The following is a 16,105-nucleotide window of genomic DNA, read 5'->3' on the forward strand; positions in this document are numbered from 1 at the left end:
TCCCAAACTGATGCGGGTTCCATGTAGAATTCAGAGCTGTCTACGAGCTGCTGAGCTGAATCCAGGAGAACCTCATTTTCTGATTTGGTTACTGATATAGAGACTCACTATGATCTAGGACCTCACGTTAGTATCTTATCCCAGATCTAGAACTTCATCTTATCATCTAATCTATTAAGTTTTTATCTAAAATGGATATAGGACCTAGTGCTTCATGATTTCATTTTATGATCTACAAAACTTAAAAAGTCTGTGTGGCACAGCTTGTAGGAAATTAAGTAATCCGCTCCTGGAAAGGTTGTGAGGACCTCTGACGCATTTCGCCTTGCTCCACCAAACTTTTTCAAAGTTATTTCATGATCGGATGATGGGTATAGGCAGTTATTTTATCAATATGATCTAAGCTCATGAGTTCTAACATTATTTATGATCTAGCACCTTGTGTTATCATCATCATTTATTTACATAGCGCCACCAATTCCGCAGCTCTATACGGCCATGGTCGGGAATCAAACACACCACCCCAGTGCTGTGAGGTAGAAGTCCTGACCACTGAGCCACCGTGCTGCCCATCTCATTCAAGATCATTGACCTCAATGTATGACCAATGATGTCATTGTATCATCTAATTATGGAGCAAAGACCTAGTTTTATTACTTAGGACATAAATGACCATTAAATGATATAGCCGGAATCTAGGATCTCAAGGATCTGAAAATCAAGATTTATCCTGACTATAGGATAGATTCTCATTATTAACAGATCTAATAATACAAGTAACACGTTAATGTGTATCAAACACTTAATAAACCCCCTGCCAAATGGTCCAGCTAACACCTCCCAGGATGGACAGGACAGTCTTACAGTATCCATAAAATAGGGATAGTGTTGTGGGACTAGTCTGAGAGTGCTCCGCAGCCACATTGTTAATGTGTGTTTTGTCTTTGTACTCTTCTTGTGTGTCCACAGTGTAAGTCACTATGGGAACCATATAAGTCTGGGGGTATCACAGACTATAATAACCGCCCATAAACCCCTATTCCTTTCTCCATTAGTGCGCTCATAAAAGGCTGCCGCTGTGTGGAAATTGACTGTTGGGATGGAGCAGAAGATGAGCCGGTTGTGTATCATGGATTTACCCTGACCAGCAAAATTTTGTTTAAGACGGTCATCTACGTCATAGAGAAGTATGCGTTTGTGGTAAGTAGTGGCTACACTGTAAGATTGCCCCTATCTCCCTCCCTTGTGGCTAATTCACACATCTCACCCCTAAAACAATCAAACATCTGTGACGTGCACAAGAAATGCTATTAGATACAATGGAAAGCTCCCTGATTCAGGGCAAATAGTTGTCCTTTTGTAGAACGTTAATATATCCAACAGCCAGACACTCTGTTCCTCCTGTGATATAATAATTTATATCACAGGATATTGTACCCTGATAGAAGTATTTAATGCTCACACGCTCACAGTTACTTATTGCAGTTCAGCATTAAAGTACCTGTACTATTATAATGTGTTACCTGTAAACAGATGTATTACACTGCAATACCCCAGGATAGAGTTCTCTTAATTGAATACCCCCCCCCCTTTATCAGTTAATTAATCATCTTCATGTTACTGTTCTTTCTCTGACAACCTTCCAGGCGTCGCCCTTTCCTCTCACCCTCTCCCTGGAGAACCACTGCTCCCCCAGACAGCAGGACGTGATGGCGAATCATTTAATAACTATTCTCGGAGACAAGTTACTCTCTGCGACAGTCGCTAATTCGTTTTCTACAGTCCTGCCGTCCCCTGAGGTAATGACCAGACTTGTACAAATAAGTGAGATGAAGGTGTGAGAGTCTGTAATGGATACATTGTATCACTGCAGAAAGTGTCCCCTGGAAGTTATACCCGATAAACGGAAAGATGAAAACTCATTGCTGGGATTTCTGCACTAGGGTTAAATATAGATAAAAGAGCTGAACATTTTCTTTATATATTTAAATTTGGAAAACATTGTAATACGTCTTAGAGCCGCTGTGGAAAGTCGAGGTGAATGGGTCCATTATGTTTATCTAAGTAGAACACAAACAGCATTAAACCCTTTATTTATTCCTTGGTGTAAACTTTATTGGTTTTCACAGCAAAATAGAACATACAGTATTAGCAAATATGAGTATAAGGTGCTAATAGTTCAGGGCAAAAAATACAGTCGCTATTAAAGCATCAAAAGTGTAAAACACTCTTAACCTTATGTCATCAATCTCTTAGGGGGGAATTCAATATATAAATAAATGATGATGATGAATTGACATGAGAGTAGCGCGGATCGCGCACTATTACCGTATGGTAATTTTAATACAGATTTCCGCTTGCGGCTCTCAGAGTTGCGGCAAAAATCAGCGTTCAAATTATCGTAGTGATGGTTATAGTCCGCGGGCCGTGTAACTCTAGCGAATAACTCATTCAATTGAACAATTGAATTCCCCCCTCAGATTGACTGGGTAGAAGAGTAAACGTGTATGTGGGGGGGGGGGGCAGGAGGACAAAACGAGAGGGGAGGGAAGATGAAGCCTAATATATCTGCAGTAGGAGGTCGCACAGGGGGGGCAATGTAAGGTAATAATTCCCCTACATGAGTATTCTGTATAATGTATGAGCCAGCCAGAAGCTGTTCTACTGGGCACCGAGGGACAGCGCAGAGGAGACCCTCAGCAGAAGGTTCCACGTCCACAGTCTTCAGGGGTACAAGCAGCTCAGCCGGTGGGGGGAGAGGTGAGATCTGACCATCCAAACCGGGTATCACGAGAAGATTCATACACATCTCTAAATCTAATTAATTATGCAATGCTCTGTGTAAAGGGGTGTGGCTAGCATGTAGGGTGGAGCTTAGGTGGCTCCACCTCTAGCAATAAACCCGGTTCTGCACTGTAGTCAGGGGTGTAGGAACTAGGGGGCAGGGGGGGCCAGTTGCCCCCCCATGATTTTTGTTGGGTGGGCAAAGACTTTGTTTTGCCCCCCCCCCATGAAATTCTACACAAAAGCCTTCATGCTGCTTTCTGAAGTCATAGGGCCAGATTTACTAAGCTGCGGGTTTGAAAAAGTGGAGAGGTTGCCTATAGCAACCAATCAGATTCTAGCTTTCATTTATTTAGTATCTTCTACAAAATGACAGCTTGAATCTGATTGGTTGCTATAGGCAACATCTCTACTTTTTCAAACCCACAGCTTAGTAAATCTAGCCCATAGTATCTGTTCTACACTTGTGAAACTTTTTAAATGATAGATTGTCTTAGTATAACTACCAAATGTTCTTTAATATAGATTTCCTCAGTATAGATTTATACAAATTGATTGATTTGTTTATTTAAAAAACTCTTAAGTGTTCTGTTCATAAACATATAATAAATAACCGGTATTGATGATGAACAAATATTAACTTTAGTTTAACCCTGAATTTTGTGTGGTGCGTCCAGTAACAAACTTGAGATATAGCCATTTAAATTTATAGCACATACTATAACCAGTGAGGCGGTGACTAGAGATTTATAAATACCCCAATTAAATGAGATTAGGTTGTCAATGTAATCTGAATAAAAACTAGGTTAATGACTATGAAAAATGTACATTTTTAAGATGAACAATTGAATGTATCTACCTCTACATATATTGTACCAATTGTACCAATTGGTAGTTAATATTAATAATTATATTTATTTAATATTGTATAAATACATCTTTGGACAATCCCTGAAACACTGAAAAAAAATAATATAGAATTGGGAGACTTTGTATCTCTACAGTCACTGTTACAACTGTCATAAAACAAGATCCTAAATGCGAGGAAAATGGGCTCCAAACCCTGTAGTACTTCTTGGCCTTTTGCCCCCCCCCCCCCCCCCACCCCCCTATGAAAATGTTTGTTCCTACACCTCTGACTGTAGTATATAATTTCTATAATTCTATATGATGTCTGGAGTCATATCCAGGAACAGACTGGACTTTACTGACCTGTGATAGAGAAAATAGAACATGAATTCATAACTACAGAATGTCACCTCAATGCTCCCTGCAGCCACAGTTATCCCAAAAAGAGATCAGACTACTGTGACTAGAACTTCGTTTTACCGCCTGACTCCATAGATCGCTATAATTAGGGAGGAGCAGATATTTTACACTAGACACACTGGGGCCTATTCATCATGGAACTTGCGGTTGTTTAAATTGGACTGAAAAATACAAGCAGGTGCGTCCGTAGTCAACAAGAGTATCTCAAGAAGTGTTTCTAGTCTAATATGGGTCTAATTATTAAATACATTAACACCTGTTAGTAAAATAATCATTAATAAAAATACATTGAAAAAAAGTTGTTGTTTTTTACATTAAATACTTGGATGTTGCTAATGGCTACTGTACATAAAATGCATTTTTACAGTTTACTTAATTGCAAATACTTGTTCTAGCTGTGTACACGACCGTCATTATAATCAATCAGTGCTTACACTGACCTGTAGCTGGTGCAAATGATACGGCTAAAAATCACGTACCTGAGAGATGCCCAGATTTGGGCAGATGTGCGTGTGCTCCAGCGTGACTCGTCCTTACTGTACATTGATCAGGTGCATACGCCCAGTGCCCTGAAAGTGTCCTTTGTGTTTGAAGAAGAATTACATGTACCTGCGTTCACTGGTGTATACTTTGTTTCTGAACACGCGCAAAACACACCATGTGCCTTAATGAATCAGGCCCACTGCATATATCCCCGACCTTTCTGATACTACTAGACGTCCTATATACAAAACAATCATGAATTACATTAAGTTTGGAGACAAGGTTTTAAAATAAATGTTTCTAAAATTAATGAGAGATTCAGCTGTAAGTTTTCTCCTCAATACAACCTATGGAAACAGGACGCAGCGCTCCATCACCTCCAGTAATGCAGACAGCTAATGATCAGAACAAGCAGCACTCAGAGACCCCCCTGTATGTGGCCTTTATACGGCCCCCACTCCTATCAAGCTTTGCACATGAAAGGTTTGGATTTGTATTTCTTTGTAGGTGCTTCAAGAGTCCTGTTTTCTTTGCTTGTTTATCAGCTTTGCTTTGTACCTCACAATTCTACCGCCCCAACCCATCAACTTCAACAATATATGTATAGTGTATAGTGTGTAATTATTTTGGTGACATTTCCCTGTAATAACCATGTACTGTACTGAATCTGGCACAGCAGCATTTTTTTGGGAATTTCTGTAAATATAACTTTTTTGGTAAATAAATTAAAGGTAGTAAATATTTTTTATTTTATTTATTTCTCTGGGTTTCCAGTTATGTGTGAGACGTTACATACACCTAAAGAACATTTCCAGAATACGCACATATCTGACACAAGACACCGCAAAAACATTAATTCATGCACTCATCATCTCCCGCATCGACTATTGCATTTCCCTCCTTACTGGTCTTCCCAAAGTCAGACTTGAACCCCTACAATCTATTTTGCACGCAGCCGCTAGACTGATTTTCCTTACAAACCGTTATTCCTCTGCTGAGCCACTCTGTCAGTCTCTACATTGGCTGCCTGTATTTCAACGAATCCAATATAAAATTCTTCTACTAACATACAAGGCCATCAACAAAATTGCACCGACATACATTTCCTCACTTGTCTCGAAATATCTCCCAACTCGACACCTCCGTTCTGCACAAGATCTACGTCTCTCCTCCACTCTCCTCACATCCTCCCATTCTCGGTTACAGGATTTTTTCCGGGCTGCACCTACTTTGTGGAATTCCCTCCCACGCACAGTAAGATTTTCCTCTAGTCTTCAAACCTTCAAGCGTTCACTGAAAACCCACCTCTTCAGACAAGTTATGATATTCCTCAACCATCATCTTAATTTCCATAGATTACCCTATTACCACCCTCTACACTGCTAACGCAAGACAACAACCTTCTGACCAACATTGCAACACACACAGCCCACTCAGCACTTTTACCTTTGCAGTCTGGCTGGTCCATTGTGCAATATGATGTAGCACATGCCCTTGTGTTTCTAACTCCCATTGTCCTATAGATTGTAAGCTTTCGAGCAGGGTTCTCTTACCTCTCTGTCTGTATGTATTACCCAGTATTGTATTATTAATGTTTGTTCCCAATTGCAAAGCGCTACGGAATTTGCTGGCGCTATATAAATAAATGTTGATGATGATGATCTCCAGGTGCTTCTATTAACATCTCTTTAACTTGTCTACTAAAGTTCAGATATTTTCATACTAGAAAAATAATAAAAATGAAAAGATAAACAAGAGACAAGTGTATCATCATTTACATTATAATGCTCATTACAATGACAGGATTAAAATGTTCATGTATATGTTACACAGAGCATTTGTCAGTGCAGGCGGCAGCACAGGAGGACAGGATCATAGGAGGAGGGTGGGAGAGGCCATCTACTTGTAGTAGGCGGGTCAGGAGGATGGTGGGAGTGGCGGGTCCCTTGCAGTAGGCGGGGCAAGCAGAGGCTGGGAGTGGCAATCCACTTGCAGTAGGTGGGGCAGGAGGAAGGTGGGAATGGCAATCCACTTGCAGTAGGTGGGGCATAAGATGGGTGGGAGTGGGAGTGGTGGTCCACTTGCAGTAGGCACCCCCCCCCCTTCTTTACCAACCCTAGTAATGCCAGCCTAGGGTGGTACTAGCAAAATTGGGTGGACAAAAAGCATGGCCTCCCCCGATTTTACTGAGTGGCGTTCAAATTGCATGTGTTATTTTATTAAACACAATTTGCGCTCAGATTGTGTTTCAGGGAGTCTGTTTATGTGACACGTGGTCAATGATCATCAATGTGATCAGAGATTGGGGCTGTACAGTTTATATTAGTTCATGTATTAACCCCATTTGGAAGACATTGTGGATGAAGATTCCCTTAGGATGACATCATGAATGAAGATTCCCTTTGAACGACATCACAGATGAAGATTCCCTTTAGACGACATTGTGGATGAAGATTCCCTTAGCGTGACATCATGGCAGAAGATTCCCTTTATACGGCATCACACATGAAGATTCCCTTTGCATGACATCACGGATGAAGATTCCCTTTGGAGAACATTGTGGATGAAGATTCCCCTTTGATTGACATCATGGATGAAGATTCCCTTTATACGGCATCAAACATGAAGATTACCTTTGGACGACATCACAGATAAAGATTCCCTTTGGAGGACATTGTGGATGAAGATTACGTTTGGGCGATATCGTGAATGAAGATTACCGTTTTATTACATTGTGGATAAAGATTCTCTTTGGACGACATCGTGGATGAATATTCTCTTTGGATGACATAGTGGATGAAGATTCCCTTTGGATGACATTGTGGATAAGGATTCCCTTTGGATGACATCTTGGATGAAGATTCTCTTTAGACGACATTGTGGATGAAGATTCCCTTTGGACGACATCACAGATGAAGATTCCGTTTGGACGACATTGTGCATGAAGATTCCCTTTGATTGACATCATGGATAAAGATTCTCTTTGATTGACATCATGGATGAAGATTCCCTTTATACAACATCACGCATGAAGATTCCCTTTGCATGACATCACGGATGAAGATTCCCTTTGATTGACATAATGGATGAAGTTTCCCTTTGGACGACATCGTGGATGAAGATTACGTTTGGATGATATCGTGGATGAAGATTACCTTTGGATGACATCACGGATGAAGATTCCCTTTGGAGGACATCGTGGATGAAGATTATGTTTGGACGATATCGTGGATGAAGATTACCTTTCGATGACATCATGGATGAAGATTCCCTTTGGACGACATCGTGGATGAAGATTCTCTTTTGATGACATTGTAGATAAGGATTCCCTTTGAATGACATCTTGGATGAAGATTCTCTTTGGACGACATCGTGGATGAAGATTCCCTTTGAACGACATCGTGGATGAAGGTTCCCTTTGGATGACATAGTGGATGAAGATTCCCTTCGAATGACATAGTGGATGAAGATTCCCTCTGGATGATATCTTGGATGAAGATTCCCTTTGGATGACATCGTGGATGAAGATTCCATTTGTATGTTGGTGTTATGGCGGCTTGACAGAGTATTTGTTCTGCAATAAACTGCTGTGAAGTCAGTGTATGTTTGATGTTTGACGTGTTCCAGTGGGCCTGGCTGCCAAGACATGCTACCACGTATAGTGCAAATTTGCCAGCATGACAAATGGTTGGGCAGGACCTGCTGGGATTTGCAGTTCCACACACTTAAGTATTGGTTAACTATTGGTTACAAATGATCCCAATCTCCATCACCCCGAGGAGTCAGGAAGAGTCAGCACTATTCAGCTCATGGCTGATTTTCGGGGTGTACAGGGGCCCTCCATGCACGGTTCCTCTGGGGAATTCTCCCCTGTGCTGACCAGGCTAAGTCTGCCGCACATTATAATAAGGGTGTCTCCCTACATTAGCAGTAACATGCCCAGGCTATAAACACTAGTGTCATTTCCTCACTGGAGGGGGGGGGGGGGTGTACGGAATGTTACGTTATTGTAAGAAGGGAATCAATTACAATTCTCATCAATTCTGATACTACATGCAAAAGGGTTAGTATTGCAATGCAAGTGTGTAACTCGGGTAACTGGGTGTCATGATAATGCTTGTTAAATCTGTAGATAGATAGATAGATAGATATGAGGTAGAGAGAGATATAGATAGACTGATAGATAGATAGATACAAGGTAGATAGATAGATAGGTAGATAGATAGATAGATATCATAGAGAAATAGATAGATAGATAGATAGATAGATATGAGGTAGAGAGAGATATAGATAGATAGATAGATAGATAGATAGATAGATAGATAGATACATAGATAGATAGATATGAGGTAGAGAGAGATATAGATAGATAGATACATACATAGATAGATAGATAGATAGATAGATATGAGGTAGAGAGAGTTATAGATAGATACATACATACATACATAGATAGATAGATAGATAGATAGATATGAGGTAGAGAGAGATATAGATAGACTAATAGATAGATACGAGGTAGATAGATAGATATCATAGATAGATAGATAGATAGATAGATATGAGGTAGAGAGAGATATAGATAGATAGATAGATAGATAGATAGATAGATACATAGATAGATAGATAGATAGATATGAGGTAGAGAGAGATATAGATAGATAGATATGAGGTAGATAGATAGATAGATATCATAGAGAGAGATAGATAGATAGATATGAGATAGAAGATAGATACGATGTAGATAGATAGATAGATACGAGGTAGATAGATAGATAGATAGATATCATAGAGATAGATAGATAGATAGATATGAGGTAGAGAGAGAGATAGATAGATAGATAGATAGATAGATAGATACATAGATAGATAGATAGATATGAGGTAGAGAGAGATATAGATAGATAGATAGATAGATAGATAGATAGATAGATATGAGGTAGAGAGAGCTATAGATAGATAGATACATAGATAGATAGATACGAGGTAGATAGATAGATAGATAGATACCATAGAGAGAGAAAGATAGATAGATAGATGAGACAGAAGATAGATAGATAGATATGAGATAGAGTGAGATAAAGATAGATAGATATATAGATAGATATGAGATAGATAGATAGATAGATACGAGGTAGATAGATAGATAGATAGATATCATAGAGATAGATAGATAGATGTGAGATAGATAGATAGATAGATAGATAGATAGATACTGTGGATTTACAAATTGGTGCCATTGATATTTTGTTTATTCTCAGGCTCTTAAATTTAAAATCCTGGTAAAGTACAAGAAGATTGGGGGTCTCCAGGGTCCTCTGACAGACACGCCCTGTACACACGACCAGGAGGAAGGATACGTAGAGGAGGCAGATGACGATGAATCCGGTGATGAGGGTCCAACCAAGAGATTGTTTACTTGGAAACTGAACCTCCTGAAGAAAGAGAAACGTCCGAAACCTAAACAGAAGGTAAAGTGGGAGTGTCCCTCTATCCACTAACATTGGGCCACCGTGAGCTCCTTCTGGAGAATAAATGAGGACGTTCCCATAACAGGAAGCATCAATAGACCTCAAGGCCCATGACATGGTTATCCAACAGTTCTCTATCATTTCCACATTTTTGCGAAAACCAGCACAAGGCTAGCAGCGGCAGCACTAGGGTTAATAACATTAGGAGGGAGGGACCCTACGTAGTTATTTTTTTAAATCTATTTTGTACAACTGTATAGAGCTGGTGGCTGTGATGCCACCTAACCCGTCGGCTGGACTTACACTAGCCCCAGAACTGGTGCAAGAGATACAGCCTAAAATCATGTTTACTATCTGAATTGAAGTTTACTCACTGTCCGCGGCTGCGTGCACTCGAGTTTCGCGCGCCCCTAGTGTGTATTGCCTACGGCAAAACCCCAATTCCCCGCCCCGATCACTCCCCTTTCTCGTAGGCTGTAACAAGGGCTGCGTTACCGGCTGTATCTTCCGGTTCTGAGTATGCGCAGAGATTTTGCGTTTGATGCGCTCAAAATCAGCAGATACGTGACCTAATGAACCAGGCCCTCTGTGTGCCGACTCCAGTGGGGATTCGCGCTTTGCAAATGGAGACTGCCTACAAATGTCTATTAATGTGTGTATTTAATCTGTCTCGTTGGACACACATTGCTGTGTTCGCCAGTGAGGAATTCTTCAAAGTGAGGATTTTTTACAAGTGTATAAAAATGTAGATAACATAGTAAGAGTTACACAAGAGGAGAACAAAAGGAGAATATTCTATCTGGAAACACTGCTACATGAGGACATCATTCAACAACCATCTGTGAGCTGTGATATCCTCCACCACCTGCACTCTGCGCTGCCCGCACACACCCTGCTGATCTGTTTCTCAAACTGATTTCTTGCATCTGCTGTATGATTATGACTTGTTGACTTCAGTTATGCTGTTGCTGTATTCTCACCTTTAAAACACACTTGTTGCTCCACTTACCCACATTCTCTAAGTGGTGACCGTGTTCCCCCCTTGCACACTCTTCATACACAGCTACCTCAGTGCACCTTACATTGTGGCTAATGTTTTATAATCTCTCTCCACTCCTGCCCTATGTCACTGTCTTACTGTTTCTTACTCACTCATCGCTTATCTCTACTGTCCTAACTACTTCCTATTCCCTTGATCCTTTTACATCTTTTCTTACTCTTCACTCTCCTACTACTTCTACAGTCTCTCACTTTACTCACCTGTCCTGTTCTCTTTTCCTCACCTCAATTGTAACCTGTTACAGTCCTTACCTTCTGCCAGACTCTCATTTGTCTTTTGCCCACATTTTTTTCTCTCCTATTTCATGACACTGCAAGGTCTCAATTACTACATCTCCTGTACCTTATTATTCTCCATTCAGCACTTCCACCCATTCCCCCTCATGGCTCTCCACATCACTACTCCATACTACAGACCCAAGCCTATTCCATCTATCCCCTGTCACTCCCCCCCACCACATATCACCCTGTATCCCTCACAAGCATCCAAACCTGCCATCCTTATTGCCATCATTCCTCTTAATCACCTTCCCTTCCTCTGGAATGCAAGATCTGTCTGGAACAAACTAATTCTCATTCATGGCCTCTTCCCATTCCTTTGGTCTCCTGGCCTTTACAGAAACGTGGGGCTCTCCTTTTCCCACACTCCCCGTCCTGGGGACCACCAAGGAGGTGGTGCAGGTGTCCTACTGTCTCCTGGCTGTACCTTCAGAGTTATTTCCACTGAAACCTCCCTCTCCTTCTCCTCCTTTGAAGTTCACTCCAACTGCCTCTTCTCCCCTCTCCACCTTCGGTCATCTAAAGTCCCTGTGGCTCTTCCTCTCAATTTCTTGATAACTTTACTGCCTGACTTTCCCATTTCTTCTTTTCTAATCTTCCCACTATTATCATTGGGGATTTCGCTACTGACTCTCCTATTACTACTGCTGCCTCTAAATTCCTCACTCTCACTTCCTCCAATGGCCTCTCCCAATGGAAAACTTCAGCCACCCACCATGATGGTCACTCCCTGGACTTAGTGTTCTCCTATCTCTGTGACATCTCCAACTTCTCCAATTCTGTCTTCCCCCTTTCTGACCACAATCTCCTTTCCTTTACCCTCTCCTTATCCCTTGCCCCACCTCTACCACGCAAAGTCACTCGCCCGCTGAGTCCCATCAACAGCATTGACCCCATCATCTTTGCCTCCTCTCTCGAAATCTTACTTGCTCCCATTACTTCTCTATCATGTCCCAACTCTACTGTCTCTCTTTACAACACCACACTCTCTGTAGCCCTTGATGCTGCAGCCCATGCCTCCCCCCTTCATCCCTGCCAATCTAAACCAAAACCTTGGCACTCGCCTCTTACTCGTCTCCTCCAAAGTGCTCCCGCTTCTCTGAACGCCAATGGAGGGTATCGCGCTCCATTGCTTACTTTAGCCACTATAAATGTATCCTTTTCTCCTACTATGGTGCCCTTTCTCTTGCCAAACAAACCTTTTCATATCCCTCATCACCTCCCTGTCCAATAAACCCTGACGCCTCTTTGCTACCATTAATTCTCTACTGTTTCCTCCCCCACCTCCTCCTCCATCGTCCATCACCGCTCTTTACTTTGCCACCTATTTCAAAGACAAAATAGACTCTATACACAATGATATCTGTTCTCGTCAGACTCACCTCCCCCACCTGTCCTCTCTATCACTCACTCTGTCACCCTTGGCACCTACCCTCTTGTAACTGTGCCTGTGATCCTCTCTTCTCTCTTCTTCTTCTACAAATTGTCCTCTCGATCCTGTCCCCTCCAAGTTCCTTAGCTCCCTCTCTTCCAATGCCTGTTGTCACCTTGCTCACCTCTTTAATCTCTCTCTCTCTCCACTGGTATCTTCCCCTCGGCCTTCAAGCATGCTCTCATCTCTTCTATTCTCAAGAAACCTTCGCTTAACCCATCCTTTCTCTCCAACTATCCTTTCTCTACCCCATATCTCTGCTTCCCTTTGCTTCTAAAATCCTCAAACGACTTGTCTTCAATCGTCTGGTCCACTTTCTCTCTTCCCACTCTCTTCTTGACCCTCTTCAGTCTGACTTCCGTCCCCTTCACTCAACTGAAACTGCTCTCACTAAAGTAACAAATGACTTACTCTCAGTTGTCCAATGGTCACTTCTCCCTTCTCGTACTCCTTGACCTCTCTGCTGCTTTTGACACCATCGATCATTTTCTTCTCCTCTTCACTCTTCACTCCCTAGAACAGCTCTCTCCTGGTTTGCCTCCTACCTCTCTGGCCGCTCTTTTAATGTGTCTGCTTCTGGCTCTAGCCCCCCACTCTCCCCTTTTCTATTGGAATCTCTCAAGGCTCTGTCCTTGGCCCTCTGCTCTTCTCTCTCTACACCACCTCTCTTGGTGAACTCATTCAATCATTTGGCCTCCAATATCACCTATATGCTGATGACACACAAATCTATCTTTCCTCCCCTAACCTCTCTCCTGCTGTCTTAACCCAGGTATCTAGCTGTCTCTCTGCTGTAACTACCTGGATGTCACAGCGCTTCCTGAAACTCAACATCTCCAAATCCCTCCCAATATCTCCCTCTTGGTTGACAACATCACTATTTCTCCTGTCACCCAAGCTCACAGCCTTGGAGTCACCCTTGACTCAGCCCTCAGCTTTACCTCTCATATCCAGTCCCTCACCAAATCCTGCCACTTCCTCCTCCGTAACATCATGAAAATCCGTCCCTTTATCTTTCTAGAAGCAACCAAAATCCTGGTCCATTTCTCGTCTCGACTATTGCTACCTCCTTCTCACTGGTCTCCCTCGCCCTCACACTTCTGACCTTCAATCCATACAGAATGCTGCGGCTCAGCTCATCTTCCTCTCCCACAGCGCATCTTCGCTTCTCCTCTGCGTAAATCCCTTCATTGACTTGCTGGTCCATTTCAGAATTCAGTTCAAGCTCCTTACCCTCACTTACAAAGCCCTTGCCAACACTTATCCCCCTTACATCTTTGACCTTGTCTCAAGATACATACCTACCCAGCCACTTTGCTCCACCTCTGACCTCTGCCTCAATTCACCTCTCATCAGATCCTCCCATGCTCACCTCCAAGACTTCTACAGTGCTGCCCCCAATCTTTGGAATGCCCTACCCTGTCTGACTTGACTCTCCCCCAACCTTCAGTCCTTCCAACGCTCACTCAAAACTCACCTATTCAAGCTTGTCTATCCCATCATCTACTCTTCTTCGTCTGCCATATAAATTTTTCTCCCAGTTGGTCCTACTGCCTCTCACAACCCCTCCCTTTAGAATGTAAGCTCTCGCGGGCAGGGTCCTCTCTACCTATTGTCCCACGTCTGTCTCTTGTCCCTCGTACGTCCTGACACGTCTTGTGCTGCACTCTCTGTGAGTCCCCATAACATCACTCACACTCATCTGTGCTGCTGACATGTATGACCTCATCTATTTGTTACTTGCGTCTGTATCCGGGGCTATGGAATCTGTGGTGCCTTAAAAATAAATACATAATAATACATACATATATTACAGAATAAGCCTTATTAAAATTTCACTTAAGGCATGGAAATATATATATATATATATATATATATATATATATATACACACACACATTTGTGTCTGTGTGTAAATATTGTGTTTTACTTTCAGGTAGACTGAGCAGCTTTTAGCAACATTAACATTCAAGTATTCCACTCATAAAGGTATAAATCCAGTCTGGGTTTTATTGGCATGAGAACAACAGTTCCCATGTTCTGCTCTGTGCATAACAATCAACCTGTAACATAAAACTACTCCTGCTCGTCCCTGCTGTACCCGGTGTATCCTATACACAGTAACACAGGTCCTCTCCACCACAGACCCCCGGTGATCTCTCAGCACTGCCAGACACGTTGTGTTACCAGTCGCAGCTGCCGCTGTCCCACCATTACATGCTCAGTCAGCTGAACACCTCATGTGGAGCGTTTAACACTCAGTGTGAGCACCACACTCACTTTCCTGCCCTCAGGGGGGTAGAAGTGAATAATGAGGACAAGATTCTCAGTGCTGGAGATAACAGACACTTGTGTTGCTGATTGTGTCATCCGTTCTGAGAGCTCTTGTACTGTGATTACAGCGGGTTATTCCACCCTCGCTCAGAGGTCTTCTGTTCCACTGATGTGTAAATCCCGCATTTCACCCAAATGTACGATGTGCCCACAGATTTAGGGCAGAGCTGCCCAGTGTTTGTGTGCCCTAAGCTACAGCGGCAGAACATTCTCTACCTGCAGAAATAAAATTGCATTTACACCTTTTTCATCGCAGCAGGAGCAGAGTTACACCGGATTGCGAGATTTAATTCTAAGAGGTATATTTACTAAACTGTGGGTTTAAAGAAGTAGAGATGTCGTCTATAGCAACCAATCAGATTCTAGGGCCTGATTCATTAAGGATCTTATCTGAAGAGGTATCTTATTTCAGTCTCCTGGACAAAACCATGTTACAATGTAATAGGTGCAAACTAGTTTTCTGTTTTGCACATAAGTTAAATACTGACTGTTTTTTCATGTAGCACACAAATACTTGATAGCTTATTTGTACACTGAAATTGTTGATATTTGTGTGCTACATGAAAAAAACTGTCAGTATTTAACTTATGTGCAAAACAGAAAACTAATTTGCACCCCTTGTATTGTAACATGGTTTTGTCCAGAAGACTGAAATAAGAAGTTTCTCAAGTAAAGATCCTTAATGATTCAGGTCTCTAGTTATCATTTATGACAGCTAGAATCTGATTGGTTGCTATAGGCAACATCTCTACTTCTTTAAACCCACAGTTTAGTAAATATACCCCTTCTATAAGATATGACGATCTGAGGGGGCTGTTCCGCTCAGGGCCGGTCCTAGGGTCCTTGGCGCCCTAGGCACATTTTCAAAATCGGCGCCCCCACCCGGCACACTGTCAAAATCGTTGGCCCCCACCGGCACGCTTACAAAATCGGCGCTGATGATGTCACGCCGGACAGTCAGTGAGTGGAGGGGAGGAGACGGAGCATAGAGGCA

At 42.2% G+C, this 16,105-nt stretch overlaps 1 protein-coding gene across 1 annotated transcript in view; it reads left to right on the forward strand.

The window, feature by feature from the left end:
* Positions 1-16,105, forward strand: part of PLCZ1 (phospholipase C zeta 1) — a 52,903-nt gene that overhangs the window by 4,981 nt on the left and 31,817 nt on the right. The window contains exons 3-5 of the mRNA XM_075206080.1: positions 1,031-1,200; positions 1,647-1,799; positions 9,798-10,007. Coding sequence (XP_075062181.1) covers positions 1,031-1,200; positions 1,647-1,799; positions 9,798-10,007 — 533 coding nt within the window. The remainder of the gene's footprint in view (positions 1-1,030; positions 1,201-1,646; positions 1,800-9,797; positions 10,008-16,105) is intronic.

Source organism: Mixophyes fleayi, chromosome 4 (assembly GCF_038048845.1).
Source record: "Mixophyes fleayi isolate aMixFle1 chromosome 4, aMixFle1.hap1, whole genome shotgun sequence".
NCBI lineage: Eukaryota > Metazoa > Chordata > Amphibia > Anura > Limnodynastidae > Mixophyes > Mixophyes fleayi.